The following is a 20,735-nucleotide window of genomic DNA, read 5'->3' on the forward strand; positions in this document are numbered from 1 at the left end:
AAGTAATCTGTCCCACATTCCGTCAAGTGGAATGCTGCTTGGAGTTTATTCTCTGGCACCTTAAGAAAATCTATTAGGCAGTGGGACTGCTAGTATCAGCAATTGATAATCAGGCCTGGAACTAAATGAGTTCCAGCCAGTGACTCTCCCTGAGCTTCAGAAAGTACTGAGGCAATTGAATGATAATGGCTATTCACTGCCTCCCCTGCATGTGAATCTCTCTCATGCATATTCATTGCGCATATCCTGAAAATCTGACTGGTCGGGGTGCCTCCAGGACCGGGTTTGGGAACCACTCACTAGATCTTTTTCTGCTGTGTACTAAAGTCAGCCCTATTGGAAGTGCTGTGTTGGCCATCTACTGTTTCAGTTGAAGGAATCGATTGTTATTCCCATCAGTGGCAAAGTCAGACCTATGAGTTAACTGGGGTTGGACCTTCCAACATCAACCCCCCCCCCCCCCGTACCTCACAATATCTTCTGCCCTTCCCAACCCACCCCCCTCCTCCAGTATAGAAAGTACAGGCCTGCCCATAGCAATGCCACTGATTTCCATTCTCAAGAAGCACTCTTTAGACCATTCACATTGTGCCAATTATCATGCAATTACAAAGCAACCCTTTTTGGCTAAGGTAATTGAGAAGGTAGTTGGTGCTCAAGCAGGTGTCTTTTTGGAGGAACATGGCTAGCTGGATATTGGTCAGGCTGGATTTATACCAAGTTCTGGCACAGAATCAGTACTGGTGACAATTATAGATATGGTCTGTCATAGCCTAAACACTAAGCAATATCCCCTTGATGTTCAAAAGCATTTAACCAGCCAGGATCGGCACCTGGACGGTTAAATGCCCCATAACTGGCTATCTGCGAATTTCCAGTGGGACATGGCCAGCCATGACCTGCTGAAAATGTGCAGATAGTGGCTAGCCAGTTATATCACACGATATAACCGGCTATCTGCCTATTTTCAGCATGAGTTTGGTGGCCAAATTTGGCCATGTGAATACCAGGCCTATCTCCGGCCGGTTCAAAGTTAACCGGCCAGTGCTGAATATCGGCTTGGCCGGTTAACTTTGAACCAGCCAAAAATAAAACGGATATTCAGTGCCGGTCACTGGAAATGGCCAGCTATTGAATACCTGGGCTCAGTGCCGACTGAGGGGGTTAGCCGGGCTAACTCCCATGGTCTGAATATCGGGCCCTATGTCCTTTTAATTTTATTATGTCTACTCAGTGCATTTCAGTTAGTGAATCAGGAGGGCTTATTATGGAGGTGTGAGTCATTTGGTCTCATAGGATGTGTTATTCACAGGCTAAGATTATTTCTGCTGGAGAAAACCTTGTAGGTGAGTGTGAGGGAGAGGACCTCAGCAGTCTACACAACGAGCTGTAGGGTTCTGCAGAGTTCCTCCCTCTCCCCCCTGTTGTTTAATATGTTTCAACATCTTTAGAGCAACTGATAATGCTCTATTGGATTTATTACCTTCTGTTATGCAGATGATATTGAGGGCCCATTTTACAAAGCAGCGTTAAGCCATAAGTCCATAAGCCATTATTAAGATGGACTTAGGAAAATCTAGTGCTTATTAATAGGATAAGCAGCATAAAACATAAAATCTCTTTTACTGTTCTGAGATCTTGCCAGGTACTTGTGACCTGGATTGGCCACTGTTGGAAACAGGATACTGGGCTTGATGAGCCTTCATTCTATCCAAGTAAGGCAATGCTTATGACAATGCTGATCTTAGGAATATATTTTTTTAATTTATTGTAGGGAATTGGAGGTTTGTGCTATGGATGTTTTAAGATTATTACTATTATATATTAATAATCACATCTCTATTTTAAAATTGTTACTGTTCTCATTACTGTTATGTTACTGTTATTCTGTTTGCTAGCATTGTCTTTTTGAATTTGTATTTGTTCATTCTAAAATAAGTGTTGAAATAATAATACTGCTAGCTGGATAGTCACTTGAAGCAATCGGTGGGTTAATGTGGATCCTTTATTAACTAGTCTCTTCTGACTGACCATCAAGAAGCATATTCAGTTTAAACTGCTGATATTGGCTCTTTGGGCCCTGCATTTACAATGATCTGTCTATATGGTAAGTATGTTGAACTGATACTTTCTAAGTAGATGACTTCATTCTAGGCAAGGGCACTTTCTGGTGTTTTTGACAGAAAAAGTGGTTTTAAAGGAGCAAAGGCAGAGCTGTGTATTTTTTTAGTTGCAGTTTTCCACTTATGGTACAATCTCCCCTTGGAGATTCAGCAAGAATGTAATCTGTAGTCCTTCAGGAAAACAGTCAAAACATGTTTTTTTTCCCCTGTGGTAAATGAGTGTAGTCCTGATAGATGCAGCTTGATTAGTCAAACTACAGTCATATTCTGACAAAATGTAATTCTTGTTTGGTAAAATGGCTTATGCTTTTTCCTCTGCTATGTCTTTCAATCTGTTTTGTTTTATATGGCTGTTTTTATGTACATCACTTTAGATGATTATTCAGTAGTCAGACAAAATTGGTGCTAAATTGTTTACAGATTTAAATATATTTAAGCCCAACAAAAGAAGGGCATCATAACCTTACAATTGTTCTCAGCAGGGGATGTGCAAAGTATTCAGTGTCAGACTTAAACTAGCCCTTTAATTGGAAACCATGGATCTCCCAAGATCTACTGGCAGAATCATCTAAATGTTTCCCTGAAGATCGTTGGGTCATTATTTTTTTTTAAGTTCTGACATGCATTATTTACAAATCTAAGAAGGTCACAACTTACATACTTGGAGGGGCATTTTCGAAAGGGACGTCCAAGTTTCGATTTGGACATCCTTGCAAAACATCCCAATCCAGGGGTGGGGAAACCCATATTTTTGAAACAAGATGGACGTCCATCTTTCATTTCGAAAATACCATCAGGGACGCCCAAATCCTTAAATTTCGCCATCCCTAGACATGGACGTTTCTGATTTTTGGCGATTTTTGAAACCAAAGACGTCCATCTCAGAAATGACCAAATGCAAGCCATTTGGTCATGGGAGGAGCCAGCATTTGTAGTACACTGGTCCCCCTGACATGCCAGGACACCAACTGGGCACTCTAGGGGGCACTGCAGTGGACTTCATAAAATTCTCCAAGGAACATAACTCCCTTACCTTGTGTGCTGAGCCCCCCAACCCCCCCCCCCAAAAAAAAAACCCACTACCCCCAACTATACACCACTACCATAGCCCTTACGGTTGAAGGGGGGCACCTAGATGTGGGTACAGTGGGTTTGTGGTGGGTTTTGGAGGGCTTGCTCTTTCCTCCACAAACGTAACAGGTAGGGGTGGGGCTGGGGCTGGGTCCGCCTGTCTGAAGTGCACTCACCCACTAAAACTGCTCCAGGGACCTGCATACTGCTGACACGGACCTGCATATGACATCTGAAGCTGGCACAACATACCTTTACAGACATTTTTTGAGGGTGGGAGGGGTTAGTGACCACTGGGGGAGTAACGGGAGGTCATCCCCGATTCTCTCCGGTGGTCATGTGGTCATTTCGGGCACCTTTTTGTGCCTTAGTCGTAAGAAAAACAAGCCCAGGTGAAAATGTCCAAGTGCTCGTCAGGGACATCCTTCTTTCGATTATGGGTCAAGAACTTCCAAGTGTTAGGCACGCCCAAGTCCCGCCTTTGCTACACCTCCAACACGCCCCCTTGAACTTTGGCCATCCCTGTGATGGACTGCAGTTGGGGACATCCAAAATCGGCTTTCGATTATACCGATTTGGACGTTTCTGTGAGAAGGACGTCCATCTTCCGATTTATGTCGAAAGATGGGCGTCCTTCTCTTTTGAAAATGAGCCCAAAAGTCAATTTCATAGGAACATGGACAAAATGACAAATACCCAGTATTTATATCTGGACTGACAGTGGCAAACACTTTCTTTAGAAGAGGTTTGACGAAACAGCTAAATTTTTAGAGGCTCATCAAATTATTTTACAAACCATATTTGAAACAAATTTGTACATCCCTATTCTGTGAGGTTTGGAAAATATGATTTTGTATGTCTTTTCTTGCTTTGAGTCTTTTTCAAGACATGTATGTTTCTACTGTGTTTGAATCATGGATGACACTTTGTTCAAAACAACTTAATTGAAAAAGAACTAATCACTATGGCTTTAATTGCATTGACTAAAAATAAATTTAGAAATGGTAATTCGCTTTCTCTGGAAGAGAAATTTGACTTATCTTGGTAGACTATAAAGTTAGCATTTTTAAATAAGTATTTGTCAAATATAGCTAAGAGCCCACACCAAATAATTAATCCCATGTTTGATCCAATTCTAAACTATCTGATGATGTTTCTGTTTATATTTAAGGAGACGGAGTGAGTTTTTTGAAATAGTCAGCAAGGGGGACTACAACTGGAATGTCAAAAACCATCGTGACATATTTCGGTAGGAGAAAACTTTTCCCATTTGACCAACTTGACTAAATATTAAACTATTATTGTGGTGTCATCCATTGGGAAAAAGTAACTCAACCAATATAAAGTTTAGGGGCAGGCAGGGACGGACTGAGAGTACTCTAGGCCCCCGGGCAGTGAGAGTACTTTGAGCTCCCCACACCATCCGTGCAGCTGCCGTCCCCACCCCCCACCCCCCACACACACACTCACACACATACACTGCCCGGTGGTGGTCTAGTGGCTTCTTTGGGGGAAGGAAAGATCCCTGCTCTTTCTTGCTCGCCTGCTGCCGCTACTCAGCCCAGTGCCGTGTTTTCAAAATGTTTGCTGAGACTTCCTATGGTAGTCTCGTGGGTCTCGACAGTCTCGCAACACTGCCGCAAGGAGTCTAGGCAGCTATTTTTAGAACACAATGGCACTCGGGACAATAGCGGCAGCAGCCAAAAGACCACCAGGGCCCCAGAGGGGGCTGAAGTGTGTGGCACTGAACAACCGAGCAGAGCCTCTGGGCCCTCAGGCACTGCCTGGTTGCCCGAATGGTCAGTCTGCTCCTGGGGACAGGAGTTTAACATACAGCAAGCCCAAACTAACAATGCATCAAGAAGGAGCATTCCCAGTAGTTTCACATTTAGGCCATGTACTAATGATGCTGTTAACCAACAGTGGGACCAGTGCACTGTTAATGCAGAAGCACTTAGCGCCTCCTATTTAGGAGGTGGTTAATGATCCTACATTTAGGGTCAGATTCTATGTAAGGCATCTAAAAAATCCATGTGGTAAACATTTCCACCTACATGTATTCTATAAGCAGCACCTAGATTTAGGCGTGGTATGTAAAATATGCTTCATTGATAACCCAGCGCCTAAAACTATGCACCTCTATTTACACCAGTGAAAACGTGGCATAAATCCCTGCACGTAGATTTACATGCACTGGGCCATATTCTATAACTACGCACGTAAATTTTGGAATGCCCATTTCCCCGCCCATAACTACGCCCCTTTTGAAGTGTGCACATTAGAATTTAGGAACAGTTCATTACAGAATATGCTTAATGAGTTGTGCATGTAAATTCTAAATATTACCAATTAATGCTTATTGCATGTTAAGTGCTATTATCAACGCTGATTATCTTATTAAGACAATTAAGTTATGTGTGCTCTTATAGAATACGCCTGTATTTCAGCACGGATCTCTAGACGCACTATATAGAATCCAGGGGTAACTGTGCTACTTATTGTGCCCTAATTGACTAACGCTTCCATGCCCACTCTTCACCAATGCCATGCCCCTGACAGAAAAATTCTGTAATGTACGATTTAGCTTGTGAAAACAAGGAAACTACCACAAAACACCTTAACGCGGTGATGTGGTAGCTTGTGTCTGCATGTTAACTGTGCTTTAAGTAAAGCACTTCAATAAAGGGGTCCCTTAATGGGTAGGACTACATTATTCGTAAAAAAAATTTGGGAAATTTGTATTTATACATAGATTGCTATTCTCCAAACTGTGAAATACTGTATTCTCAGAGGCCAACTTAGCACACAGTCACTCTAAAGGGCCCTTTTACTAAAGTGTGTTAGATTTTGCAGATACTGCACCTTAATGCAAAAACTTTATGTGCAGTAAGTGCAAATCTAATGCAGTAAGTATTAGGGGTGTGCCAAGCATGTCCTTTTACTGTTCCTGCATTAAAATGTGCAATAGTGCATGGTACTGTGGCTGCAATTGGTGGGGTTGTGCTTAGTGCTTCCTATGTAGCACAGAATGTAGTTTGCTCTCCAGGCCAACTCTCCACCCATGTCCCTCCCAGGATGCCGAGAGCGGGGGTGGAAGGAGGGCAAAATTCTCCAGGCTTGGCCTCCAAGGGGGTAAGTTTTCCAGAGGCAGACAGAAGATTCTGCTCCTCGGTCTGTCTCTCTCCTGCTCCTGTGTGTCAGGACACAGGTGATTGCGTTAACGCGATAACCCAGGTCTCAGCACACAGGAGCAGGAGAGTGACAGACTGAGGGAGGAACAGACACAGGAAGGTAAGAGGGCAGAGGCAGCCCAAGTGTGTGGGGGGGGGGGGGCGGTGGCAGTGGCAGCAGCCTAAGTGTGTGGGGGGGGGGGGGGCGGTGGCTGTGGACTGAGTGGAGGGGGGCAAGGCAGCAGCCCTGCCCCGGGCCCAGTTCTGACTCTCAGCAGTCCTGGTTCCTCCTAGTTACCAGTCCCTAACACACAATGCTCTCAATGTGTGTATTTCTGCATGCTAACTTCACAGAAACAATTACTGAGTTTGTGTAAAAGCAGTTACTGTACACTAATTTGCACATTAACCCCCCAGATTCTTTATAGCGCGCTTAGCATTCCACACTGAAATCTAAGCATATTCCATAACAATGCGCATGACATAATTGGCTTAAGAAGCTAATAAGCATTGATAACAGCACCCAACAAGCAATAATGAGCACTAATTGGCAATAATTAGAATTTACGCGCACAACAGCACACACCCACATGTTGGCACATTCAGGCAAAGGACACCGTGTTGTGTTGTTTTAAGTGCAAAGGTGAAGTGGCTAATGGTGCTGTTTAGACAAAGATAGTATTGGCCCTTCTCACACCAAGGTTGTTAGGCACGGTGAAAGATCTACTCCATAAAGGAGCAAGTTCCATTGCTGTACATTGAACCCATTAGATGTCACATCACTTTTGACCCCTGATGCAGATGCTGTGCACCGAAACACAGCCTGTGTCGGGTCACTTTTGGAAGACTGTTTCTAAATTTACACCATTAAAGGAATTGTGTCCCGATTTTGAAGACTCTTAGTGCTTCTTTTTGTTGTCTGGACTTTGTTTTGTCCTGTGGACCCTTTCTGTGTTGGCTTGCCCTCAAAAATAGGCGCTAGAAAAGATCGGCACTAGCTGTATTCTATAGAGTAGCATTTAGCACTGATTCCCTAAGAGATCCCATGTGCTAAATCCCTCTCATTCCAGAGTTTTCCTTTATTTGAAAAAGGCTCACCTCCTGTACATTAATACCATGGAGATTTTTAAATGTGTCTATTTTATCCCCTCTCTCCCACCTTTCTTCCATAGTGAGGTCTATAAGTCTGTCCCTATACGCTTTATATCAGATACCACTGACCAATTTTGTAGCTGCCCTCTGGACGCCATCCTGTTTCTATCTTTTCAAAGGTCTCTAGAATTGTACACGGTATTCTAAATGAGACCTCACCAGAGTCTTATACAAGGGCACTCTTGCCTCTTTTTTCCTGCTGGCCATTCCTCTCCTTGTGCACCCAAGCATCCTTCTGGCTTTGAAGGTCAATGTTTCTACCTGTTTGACCACCTTAAGATCATCAGGTACCATTGCCCCCAAGTCCCGCTCTTATTTCATAGAAGTACTTTGGTTAACAGCTCATTAGCCTATTAAGTTGTGTACGCATCTCAGAAGAGCACCCAAATTTGGGTACCATATATAGACACTGTGGGTAACTGCCTAACATAGGGCCCCTAAGGTTAATCTTATAGTTTGCTGCCACAAAGAGCTATCACAATGGAGTTACTCTCAGTGTCCTGACTTTTACACTAGCTAACGCATGGTATACAGTAGGTCAGGGGTTCCCAAAGCAGTCCTGGTGGCCCCATAGTCAATTCTGTTTTGTGGATGGATCAGATAAATTAGTGCATATTAGAGATAATTTTATAAAAGTAGGCTGAGTGCCTAAACGGGTTCCTCAAGTCAAGTTACAGAAAAAGTAGGCAAACTAGTTCATAAAAGGCTGAGCCTTTATTGAAATACTTACAATACCAGCTGAATTTATACATGTACATAGCGTTTACACAAAAATGCTGGCAATTTTTATAAACAAACCTACTCAAACAATCTGCTTTTTCAGATTGGAAAAATGTTCATGTACATAACACCAGTTGCATGTATAGGTGGTGATTCTATAAGTGGCAGGACACTTATGCATGTAAGTAGCATCACTTAAATGTATGCGTGGCAAATTTTATTTTATTTTTTTTATTATTTTTAAAAACCTTTATTATCAAAAATCAGAAATACAAGAGTTCTCCATGACATGACATTTTGAAACACACACTGCAACAAAGCCCAAGGAACCCATTCCCACCCACCCCGCAGAGCTAATCACAAAATACAATACAATGGTTATACATTTTGCAAGGAACAATAGCCATCTAATGAATCCCATATCTTCCAGAATTCCAGAATGCAACTTCACTTTAACAACATCAGCTTCTTTGTACTCGCGTACAATACAAACCCCAGTCCATGAAGCATTCTTGGATAAAATGGAGCTATCCTTCCACTCACACAAAATGCGCTGTATAGCCAAACCCATTATCTCAAAAAAACCACCCTATATAAAAACTCATATTGAAGGTGGAGTACATTCTGGATTCTTGCCCAGACAATATCCCAGAAACCCAACACAGCACTACACCCATACAACATATGGTATAATGGGTAGGCGGCAAATTTTATAAACATGCATGCAAAATAGCAGGGAAGAAGGGAGCCTTCCTCAAAAAGTCAAACTTTGTTGCAGGGGAGGTGGATTTGCTATCATAGAGATGATCAAGTTTCCATCATCTAACATCTGGGCAAGCTCCCAGGACAAGCTAGCTGGGGGTTATGCATGATTTTGAGCAGGTAAAATATGCCAAGGTGTATATGTATTACTGTTACCTTAACATGTATAATTGGAAGGACCACCTAGATCATGCCCAGAACATACCTTTCTTTCATATGCATACATCTCTGTATTTTGCAGAGTACACATAAAAGTTGTGCCCTGTATAAATTGCCAGTCATACATAGTTTTAGGGTTACATATGCACCCAGCCTTTTTGCATATTTGACCAGTGCTAAAGATTTATAAATTACTACTACTGACTCTCCCAAGCTATGCAAATTTATGTCATGCATATTCATTGTGGGGGTCTTTTACTAAGCGGTAGTAAGTCCAACGTAAGCTTACTGATCGCTAAACCAGAAGTACCACTAGGCTACCGCAGCAGCCCGGCAGTAGTTCCCACCCCAGCGTGCACCATTTCTGGCACTAAAAAATTATTTTTATTTTTTGTAGCGCTGGTGTTTACCTGGCAGTAATCAGGCAGTGCTATGCGCTACCCGGTTACCGCTGAGTTAGCGTGGGAGCCCTTACCGCCACCTCAGTGGGTGGCGGTAAGTGCTTCCCCTGAAATCGCTGCGCAGCAAATGATTCACTTGCCGCATGGCCGTTTCTTTAAAAAAAACCCAGTCTTTTACCTGCTGCGGTAAAAGGGGAACTCAGTGCGTGTCAAAAACACGCACTGACACCAACACAGACCCCCTTTTGCTGCAGCTTAGTAAAAGGACCCCTGTGTTTATCTTAAAAATCTGGCTGGCTGTGAGGTCATTAGGAAAAGATTGAGAAACCTTGATACAGAAAATGTTTTCTATAATGAAATAGGTTTTTTTTTCTTTACAAAAAGGTAAGCTACAGTGGGTTGTAAGTGAAGCCCTCCGCAGTATTTTACTCTGTTTCCTTTAGGTAGCACTAAATGAAACACACATATTGCTTCTTTGAGGGCTTTTCATGTACACCTATTTTTATGGAAATATATTTGAATGCATTTATCGATTAATTCCTTTATTTGTATTGTGGAAAAATTAGGTCACATTAAAATATCCTGTATATTACAATCTTGTGGATTTAGTCCAGCAAGAAACAGGACACGCAAGCTTAAGAATACAGAATCCTTAACCAACTGCCGCAGTAAACTGGCCAGCTTGAAGCTTAAGCATCTATAAATGCACCTTGTGTGTGCAATGGTTTCTCGTTTACTTGGTCAAGCCTCAGTAGAATTAGGCTCCTGTGTAACCAACCCTTCCTTTCCTTATAGGTTTACATCAGACATCTTACTAGGTAAGGTGCTCGATGACAGATCGAAGCAGGACATGTTGCTGCTGTAATGCATCCTTCATCAGTGGATCAGCCATGCATAGAGCCACTGTTACAAGCAGCCAGTGTATTTAAAAATACTACAATACTTTATTCAACTTGTTTTGCTTGTTTTTGTTTCCTTCAGCTCAATGCTAATGACATCTTGTGACCTTGGAGCTGTGACCAAACCATGGGAAATTTCAAGGCAGGCAAGTCATGATTAATTGCAGTGTTGGAGTGGGAGGTAGCCCTGGTGGGACTAGCTAAGGATCATGACAGTAGTCAATTTACAGCGTTAATGCAGTGAAAAGAACAAACAGGTTCTGGAAGTCATTCTGTAGCACAGTCATTTCTGTGCTTATGGCTATTTTTAGGGGACCAAAGAAGTTTTAGGTAGTGTTCACACATTCTCAGAAAAATATCTGAATATGTCTTTTAAACATTTTCAGCAGGCTCTCTACAATTAAATCTGAACTTCTATAGATATCAGAAAATGACCAGCATTTTTATATTATGTGTGTAAAATAGTTAAGCTCAAATGATTGAATTTTTGCTGAGCCAGGTTTATTGACTATCTATACATGAGCAAAATTATAGAGAACTTTCCTGCAAATGAAGCAAGTTCAGTTAATTAATTTAAGCCTTCTAAAACTCATCTTTTATGGAGGAGAGGAGATATCACAGGTCTACCTCTCTAGATTCAGGAGTGAAATAGAGAAATGTCAGATTTTCTAAAAGGTTCACCTGTCTGAAAAAAAAAAGCTTTAGAAAACAGTGCTTGGTATGTCACATTCTGGCTTCCTACAACATTGTAATAAAGCAAAATTTGCAGTATTACTTGTATGGAAATTCAAACATAAGTGAAGAAATGTCTGATAATGAAAGACTGAAGCACAATGAGACAGATGGCTAAGACCAAAACCCTGCAATTAGTACATAAAATAATTATGAAGATTTTACTTTAGTAGTCAGAAGAGAAAAAGAGAACAAAACATTCCATAGAAACCAGAAAACAAACACTGGAGATGGCCAAGGGGATAAGGATGTCACCAGAACCACACTAAAGTTAATAATGTAATAATGACCTGACACAGCCATGTTTTGGCAAGTACCAGTGTCAGGGATCCTAACATAAAAATTATATAATTTACTACTTTCTAGCTTCATTGTGTGCCCCCTAGTCCTAGTATTTTTGGAAAGAGTAAACAAGCAATTCATGTCTACCCGTTCCACTCCACTCATTATTTTATAGACCTCTATCATATCTCCCCTCAGCCGTCTTTTCTCCAAGCCGAAGAGCCCTAGCCGCTTTAGACTTTCCTCATGTGAATCTTCAAAAGGCATTGCGTATCCATTTTGGGGGGGGGGGGGGATGGTCTAAACATAGAGGGGCATAATCGAACGGAAACGCCTATCTCCATGGGCGTTTATCTCCAAGGACGGGTCCATGAAGGGGTGGGGTGAACTGTATTTTCGAAAAAATGGACGTTTTTGAGCTGGGCATTTTTTTTTTTAGCGATAATAGAAACTAAAAACGCCCAGCTCAAAAACGTCCTAATCCGAGCCATTTGGTCGTGGGAGGGGCCAGGATTCGTAGTACACTGGCCCCCCTGATATGCCAGGACACCAACTGTGCACCCTAGGTCAGTGCGGTGGACTTCAGAAAAAGCTCCCACATGCATAGCTCCCTTACTACGGGTGCTGAGCTCCCAACCCCCCTCCCCCAAAACCCACTACCCACAAATGTACAACACTACCATAGCTCTTAAGGGTGAAGGGGGCACCTACATGTGGGTACAGTAGGTTTTGGAGGCCTCCCATTTACCAGCACAAGTGTTACAGGTGGAGGGGGATGGGCCTGGAGCCACCTGGCTGAAGTGCACTGCGGTACCCACTAAAAGTGCTCCAGGGACCTGCATACACGCAGGCCTCTAGGACTTGTTGCTGCTGCTGGCACACCAGTTGACACCTGAAGACTAATCTCTCCGAAAACGTCCTTTATTGGAATAACCGCATTTACTCACAGTTAACTGCAGATCAGAGGTTGTGCCCCACTGGCAACGAGTCTCCTTGGTACTGAGATGAGCAGTAGGTCAGAGCTGGCAGAATGCTGTACAATGCCCTCTTTCAGCCACATTCAAGGTAAGAACTAAGTTCTGTAACGTGGCTAACACAGGAAAGGGAACTAAAACTGGCTTACAAAAATGGCCACTACCGCATGGACTACAACAGGAAACACAACAGGGCACACTCTGACCCAGTAGGCAGGGGGAAAAGCACCATGGGAGTAGAGCCTACCAACTACCAACATTGTGAGACTGTAATACAAGCTAATGAAATCACGGAGCCCAATACCCTACACCCACACAATGCAATGCTGATGTGATCCTCTACTGCACCCGAGAGCCACATCTGACCCAAGGAAAGGTTGTGACAGGATCGAACACATTCTGCTGTCATGGAGGTTGGTACGGCATTTGAGGCTGGCATACAGGCTGGAAAAAAAGTTTGTAAAGTGAGGGTTTTTTGGTGGGAGGGGGTTAGTGACCACTGGGGGAGTCCGGGGAGGTCATCCCTGATGCCCTCCAGTGGTCATCTGGGCAGTTGGGGCACTTTTTTGGGACTTGTTCGTGAAAAAAAAGGGTCCAAAAAAGTGACCCAAAATCACGGTAAAAACGCCTTTTTTTTTTCGATTATCAGCTAAAGACGCTCATCTCTCCTCGGCTGATAACCACACCCCAGTTCCGCCTCCACCACGCCTCCGACATGCCCCCATCAACTTTATTCGTTTCCGCGATGGAGTGCAGTTGGAAACGCCCAATATCGGCTTTCAATTATACCAATTTGGGCGCCTTTGCAAGATAAACGTCTATCTCCCGGTTTAGGTCGCACTATAGGCGTTTTTCTCTTTTGAAAATAAGCAGGATAGCCAGTTAAGCTGATATTTGTTGGCTGACTGGCTAAGTTATAGCGGCCAAAGATAGACCTGCTATTTATGCGGGTCTATAGCCGGCTATCTCACGCTGAATATTAACGCTTAGTCAGCTTTAGGCTATTTAAGCAGCCAGGAGCTATTCCTGGCTGGTTAAATAGCCCTGAATATCGGGCAGATACTGCATAAATCAAATGGACATACATAGTCACAATTAAAAGAATATGTTTAGTAATTGTACTAAAAATATGTTTAATACATATAAGGAGGCTGACCATACATAAAAAGACCATTATGCCATCACATAATAATAAATAAAAAATAAAAGAAATTGTGTGTTTCAGCTGTCCTTGAGCTTATGTATTTATTTTTAAGTATTTATTTAAATGTATTCATGTAATGTATTTATTTTATGTATATTGCAGACACTTGCCGAAACACAGCTGTGTCGGGTCACCAATAACTTATTAACCTGATGTGGCTCCAGTGACATCCTTATCCCTTTGGCCATCTCTGTCTTAGTAGAATCACCGTCTTAGTAGAATCACCAGGTCTGGTTAAATTACCAACAGCTAGATTTTGCATACGTCATATACAGTAGGTAAATGGCATCCAAACTGAGACTGTCAAAATGTCAAGGTATTTTACAAGAGGTTTGCTGATCAAGGACCCTTTTTAAAAAACAAATACCTACAGTATAAGGCTGTGGGGAAAACCTATGTATTGGGTGACACGTACAGCAGGAACAGCCATTTTAGAAAAATACAGTTCAAAAGAGAGCGACCTCACCTTGAGTATTGCCTTTCCTCCATTGGAATTTCAGATACAGTATTGATGTGGTTTATTTCATATATTTCTCAGCATTCTTACCTGATTTTTCTGATAGCAACTTTTCTAAGAAATAATTTTCTACTTCAGGGGTCCCTCAGGGATCCATCTTAGGTCCTTTACTTTTTAACCTTTTCGTTGCTCTTCTTATTACTTTAATTCAATCTCAAGGCTGCAGTCCATATTGCTACGCAGGAAATATACAGATCCAGTTCACACCTTCCAACCCTTTTGATATTAGTTCACTCAATTGTTATCTTGAACTTACTTCCACTTGGTTAAAAAGTCACAAATGTTTACTTAATATAGCAAAATCAGAGATTATACAATTCCCAAATCCTTTCACCTCTCCCTATTCTCAGTGGACACATAGACGGGCATAATTGAACAGGGCACCCAAGTTTTCCTGAGGGCGTCCTCGCAGGATGGCCCCGTGAAGGGGCGGGGAAACCTGTATTATCAAAACAAGATGGGTGTCCATCTTTCGTTTCGATAATACGGTCGTGGACGCCCAAATCTCAACATTTAGGTCGACCTTAGAGATGGTCGACCTAAATGTTGAGATGGTCGTCCCCGGTTTTCAGTGATAATGGAAACTGAGGACGCCCATCTCAAAAACAACCAAATCCAAGCCATTTGGTCAAGGGAGGAGCCAGCATTTGTAGTGCACTGGTCCCCCTCACATGTCAGGACACCAACCGGGCAACCTAAGGGGCGCTGCAGTGGACTTCACAAATTGCTTCCAGGTGCATAGCTCCCTTACCTTTGGTGCTGAGCCCCCCAATCCCCCCCCCAAAACCCACGCCCCACAACTGTACACCACTATCATAGCCCTAAGGGGTGAAGGGGGCACCTAGATGTGAGTACAGTGGGTTTCGGGTGGGTTTTGAAGGGCTCCCATTTACCAGCACAAGTGTAACAGGTAGGGGGGATGGGCCTGGGTCCACCTGCCTGAAGTGCACTGCACCCACTAAAACTGCTCCAGAGACCTGCATTCTTCTGTCATGGAGCTGGGTATGACATTTAAGGCTGGCATAGAGCTGGAAAAAAAAATTTTTTAAGTTTTTTTAGGGTGGGAGGGGGTTGGTGACCACTAGGGGAGTAAGGGGAGGTCATCCCCAATTCCCTCCGGTGGTCATCTGGTCAGTTCGGGCACCTTTTCGAGGCTTGGTCGTGAAAAAAAAAATGGACCAAGTAAAGTCGACCAAATGCTCGTCAGGGACGCCCTTCTTTTTTCCATTATTGGCCGAGGACACTGATCTCTTAAGCATGCCCCAGTCCCTCCGTTCTACGCCTCCAACACGCCCCCGTGAACTTTGGTCGTCCCCGCAATGGACTGCAGTTGAGGGCACCCAAAATCGGCTTTTGATTATGCCGATTTGGGCAACCCTGAGAGGACGCCCATCTCCTGATTTGTGTCGAAAGATGGGCGTCCTTCTCTTTCGTAAATGCCCCTGATACTGACTTATAAAGAGCTCTTTGATCAGGGACTGTCTTTCTTCTATGTTTGTGCAGCGCTGCGTACGCCTTGTAGCGCTATAGAAATGCTAAATAGTAGTAGTAGTAGCAAGTCAGAATTTTAAAGGTCATCTTTGATAGTAAGTTGATATTTAAGGCTCACACTGACAAAGTTTTTCAAGCTTCTTTTTTTGCACTACAGAGAATTTGTTCTTGCAAACCCTATCTTCCTGTTTCTTATCCAAGTTCACTTATTCAATCATTGGTTATTACTCATTTGGACTACTGTAACTTCTGTCTTCTGGTCTCTCTCTTCCATCTCGTAAATGTCTTCAACTTGTATAGTCAACATCCATTAAGCTTTTATACAGTGCCTATAAATTTAATCATGTGACGACTTTATTAAAATCTGAACATTGGCTGCCTGTATCAGCGCACATTCAATTTAAGCTCTTGAGATTAGTTTATAAAGGTTTAGAATCTTCTGCTCCTGATTACATTACTAATTTACTATTACCACATAATCCCATATGTTCCCTTCGCTCTTCTCAACAATCCTTACTGCACCTTCCCCCTCCATCTGTTATACATCTAAAGAAACATTTGCTTATGCTGCACCTAAACTCTGGAATTCATTATCTTTCTTCTTTTCTTTTCTTTTCTTTCCTTCTCCTTCTTCCTTTTTGTTTTTCTCTATCTTCAGTTTTAAGTTGTCTCTTGAGCCTTTTATTCGTAAACGACTTTGCTGCTACTTTTGCGAAGGGCGATATATCAAGTATTTGTAAATAAATAAGACTATATGGATAGTATCTTTCAGCCTGATACTATCCCTACAAGGAGCTGCCTAGTTTTAAAGGCAGATGGGCACACAAATGATTCTATTCTATTCTATTCTGTTCCAATGATTCTATACTGCATTTACCATATATTTCAAAGCGGTTCACAGCAAGACTAAATATCCCAATCAGATATGATTTACAGCTTTCAATCAAGGTGACATCTAAAGAAAATAAACCTACAAAGTGTACAAATACAATTTTAAAACCTTATCAAAGAGACCATAACTGGAGATCAGTCTTACAGATACTGGTAGACTATTCCATATTTTTAGACCTTGAAATGAAAAAAATATTCCCAAATGAATTTCAATTTTATTTTCCTTATAGATAGAATATCAAGTGTCAGGTTTTTTGAACTTCTCAAGTGTCCTCTTAAACCTAAAGATGGTATCAAATGCCATACCATTACCTGAGTTCATACCATAAATGCATTTATAGGTTTGACAAGCAATTTTAAATTGAATACGAAATTCCACTCTTAACCAATGTAAATTTTCCAAAAGAGGACTGACTTCACTAAATTTTCCCAAGCCATAAATCAATCGAGCAGCAGTATTTTGCAAAAGCTTACATGTGTAAAAGATCTCTTGTAGAATACCGATTAGTGGCAAAGTATGCGCCATGATTTGATAATGTGTACTTTGCCGGTGTGTATACACATGGGTGGAGTTTGGGCAGAGCGCACACAATATAGAATTCTATCATTTATATGTGTACATGCTAACAGGTGCAGGCATTTACCCTAACTATAAGGTTTGTGTAAGCAATCACATCTTTATTTATTTATTAGGATTTATTTACCGCCTTTTTGAAGGAATTCACTCAAGGCGGTGTACAGTAAGAATAGATCAAACATGAGCAATAGGCAATTACAGCAGTAAAAATATTCAAGTAACAATACAAAGTATGGCATGGTATACTACTTGCAATGACAACACAATACGTAATAGAACATTATAATTGGTAGTGAAGGGTAAGGCAAAGTTGTAACATATAGATGAGTAAGAAAGTAGGAAGAATTTGAAAGTAAGGTGACTGATTTGAAGAAAGTTGCACATGAGGTCAGAGAGATGGTTAAATATTATCTCAGTTAGGCTAGGAGTGGAAAAACATGTCCCGCTGCAATATGTGCAGCCCGAGTCAATCCTTGTGTGTGTGAGTGAGACTAACAAGTTAGTTACTTCTTCCATTAAAGGCTTGGTTGAAGAGCCAAGCTTTCACCTGCTTCCTGAAGTAGAGATAGTCTTGTGTTAAGCGGAACCTTGCAGGCAATGCATTCCAGAATGTGGAGGCTACTCCGTTGAAGGCTCGCTTGCGGATATCACATCGTGTAATGTCTTTTGGAGAGGGTGTAGTTAGTGAAAGGCCTTGGGAGGACTTTAGTGTCCTTGGCGGTGTGTTGAGGATCATCCTATTCTTCAGATACTCGGGGGCCATTTCCTTTCAGGGCCTTGAAGATCAGACATCGAGTTCATGTATGTGCATTTTTGGCTACTTTTCTGTATAGAATTCTAGTGCAAGTGGACTTAAAATAGGCACCATTCTTTTTTTTTTTTTTTTTAATAAAATTTCCCAATTTCTTACAAGTATAACACTTGTTACAGAAAAACAGCATAATATAAACGATAAAGAAATAAGCTAAAAGGAAAAATTATACATGCTTTCTTAGACCTCAACTGGAGGGGGGAGTTACAATTTAGTGGTTTTTAAAGGTAAATTAACAAAAAAAAAAATAAGCATAATGCGGTTTATGTGTGCAATTCGTCAATCCTCATTTATCCAATTCTACATTAAGTTGTTTCATATCCAAAAAGGATTTCAGCTGTTCTGAGTCATAAAATACATACTTTATCCCACTAAACCTGACTAGGCATTTGCAAGGATATACTAACAAAAACGAGTCACCTAACTTAAGAACATCCTGTTTCAATGCCAAAAATAATTTTCTACGTTCCTGAGTTACTTTAGTAACATCCGGGAATATCCATAATTTTGTTCCATAAAAAGGAACCTTCAAAAATTTGAAGTATAGTTTTAATATTGCATTGAGATCCTGTTCGAACACCAGGGAGACCAAAAGGGTGGCTCTTTCCGGAACTATTTCAATAGATTGTTCCAAAATTTCCGACAGATTGTTAAAGTCTATACCATCCGCACCAACACCTTCTTTCTTTCCTTCTTTTCCACCTGGACTTATTGGAAGATAGTAAATTTTATTAATTGGAGGAATAAGTTCTTGAGGCATTTTCAGATTTTCTTGCAAATATTTTTTGAACAAGTCAATAGATGTCTTGCCAGGGATTTTAGGAAGATTCAATACACGAAGGTTTAACCTTCTATTAAAGTTCTCAATCTGTCAATTTTTCTATGAATTGCCAGATTATCTTTTATCACCGTCACTTTAAATTCTTGCATTTGATCCATATCTTTTTTCACTTCTTTTACTTGTGTCGTCAAGTCTTCTTTAAGCATTTCTAAATTTTTAGCCATGTCCTCAAACTTCACAGATAAACTGTTTTGGAGAGTTGAATCCATTTTACTCAGTTTTAGCCAGATCCTCTCTAGATTTACTTCGGGAGCTGATCCGGGTCCTTTAGTCGCAAGGACCTCTCTTTCCCGGCTTCCTTCCCGTGGTGGAGGACCTCCACCTGCTGGCTCCCTATTCGCCATCATGGGTTCTCGGGTGCCTGCTCCCCTTACCATCGCTGAAGCCGGACACGGAGGGCATTTAGAATCGGGAGGCGGGGATAAAGATGTTTCTAAGCCCAGCGGGGGCTCCGCTCCACCGGATGCCCCTGCAGCAGGCGACCCCGTCTCTCCACTCTGAGACGGGCGCGTAAGGAAATGCTCCATGCTGCCCTGGAGTGGGGAAGAAGAAGCTGCGGGTGGTGGTGGAAGCCTCACCGCTACTTTACACTTTGTATGCGGCATCATGGAGTTGAGGAATCCTGTCTCACTTGAGCGGTAAGGAGCAGTTTCACAGAACGCGCTCACACTACCGCCATCTTGGTAATGCCCCCGTCACCATAAGCCAAAATAGGCACCATTCTGATATAGAATTATCCTCATAGGGCTGGATTCAGTATATGATGCCCAAAGTTAGGTGTTGTTAAGATCCGCGCTAAGCTAGTATTCGCAGGGCCGGTCTTAGCAAGTGCAGGGCCCTATGCAGACCAATTTGGTGGGGCCCCATCCTAGCCCCGCCCCACTGTAGCCCCGCCCCCACCATAGCTCCGCCCCATTGATACGATTATTCCATTTTTAGAACATTTTATAATGAAATTTCAAATAACGACAAATGAAGCTAAACTTGTACAAAAAAACTGATTGAAATAATAAGCACAATGCTATCATGAAACCTCCCCTCCCCAGAAATTATTCAGTTCAAGTCCACTACAATTAGTAGTTCCAATTCTCATAACAAAGGAGAATAAAGGAAAAATATTAAGAAAAGATTCAGTACTTTCAAATTCCCCTATTACTCTGTAATCCATATATGCAATAAAAGAAAAATGAAATGAAAAGATATACAATAAAATTAAGTGATGTGTAAAATATAATGTACAATATAAAAACATATAGACCGCCAAGGTATTAAAATTGTTTTAAAATATATACCACAACTCTCTGACTCAAGAAGACTCCAACTCTGTCTGTCATCCATAATTGTCTGACAACACACAGAAAAAAAATAAGTAAAAATAAAATAGACACAATTAATACCTTATACACCAATATACCAGCCATATGGAAAATGCAGACCGTCAACAATATGAAGCTAGCAAGGGATCATAATACCACAATTCTCATGTAGAGCCACAAATCACCCTTTTAGAGGTAGTGTGTCATGATTTAGGCTCTACACCCTTTCTGATGTTTGGTGCCACCTTAGTAAGGCCAACACACTATCTCTCCACTGCAAAACACTGTACACAAACTTGTGCAAAAACACACTCATAACCTTAACAAACCATAAACAGCACTAATTCCAAGGACAGGACGAGCTACAACCTTATGCGTGGTGTGGAAAGGCAACTGTAATTACACCGGGCTCTAAAACACCAGTGCACAACCTAGTGAAAAAAAAAACAAACAAAAAGGGCTGCAAACTATACGCTAGCAGAATACTGTACCTTCCTTGATCACACCTGAAAAACACATGAAGGCAAAATACTGAACTGGAAAGTTACCTCAAGAAGTCAGACTCAGCATGCAGCAATACTACAAAAATTGAAACTTACTTGAAAAATATCACAGATGCACATTTCCAAAAACTATTCAAAT

The 20,735-nt window shown here is 41.8% G+C and overlaps 1 protein-coding gene across 1 annotated transcript in view; it reads left to right on the top strand.

The window, feature by feature from the left end:
• The window catches only part of PDE11A (phosphodiesterase 11A), a 544,360-nt gene that overhangs the window by 457,814 nt on the left and 65,811 nt on the right, over positions 1-20,735 (top strand). Inside the window, exons 16-17 of the mRNA XM_030210333.1 lie at positions 4,366-4,443; positions 10,540-10,603. Of these exons, the coding sequence (XP_030066193.1) occupies positions 4,366-4,443; positions 10,540-10,603 (142 nt within the window). The remainder of the gene's footprint in view (positions 1-4,365; positions 4,444-10,539; positions 10,604-20,735) is intronic.

The sequence above is a fragment of the Microcaecilia unicolor genome, chromosome 7, assembly GCF_901765095.1.
Source record: "Microcaecilia unicolor chromosome 7, aMicUni1.1, whole genome shotgun sequence".
Lineage (NCBI taxonomy): Eukaryota > Metazoa > Chordata > Amphibia > Gymnophiona > Siphonopidae > Microcaecilia > Microcaecilia unicolor.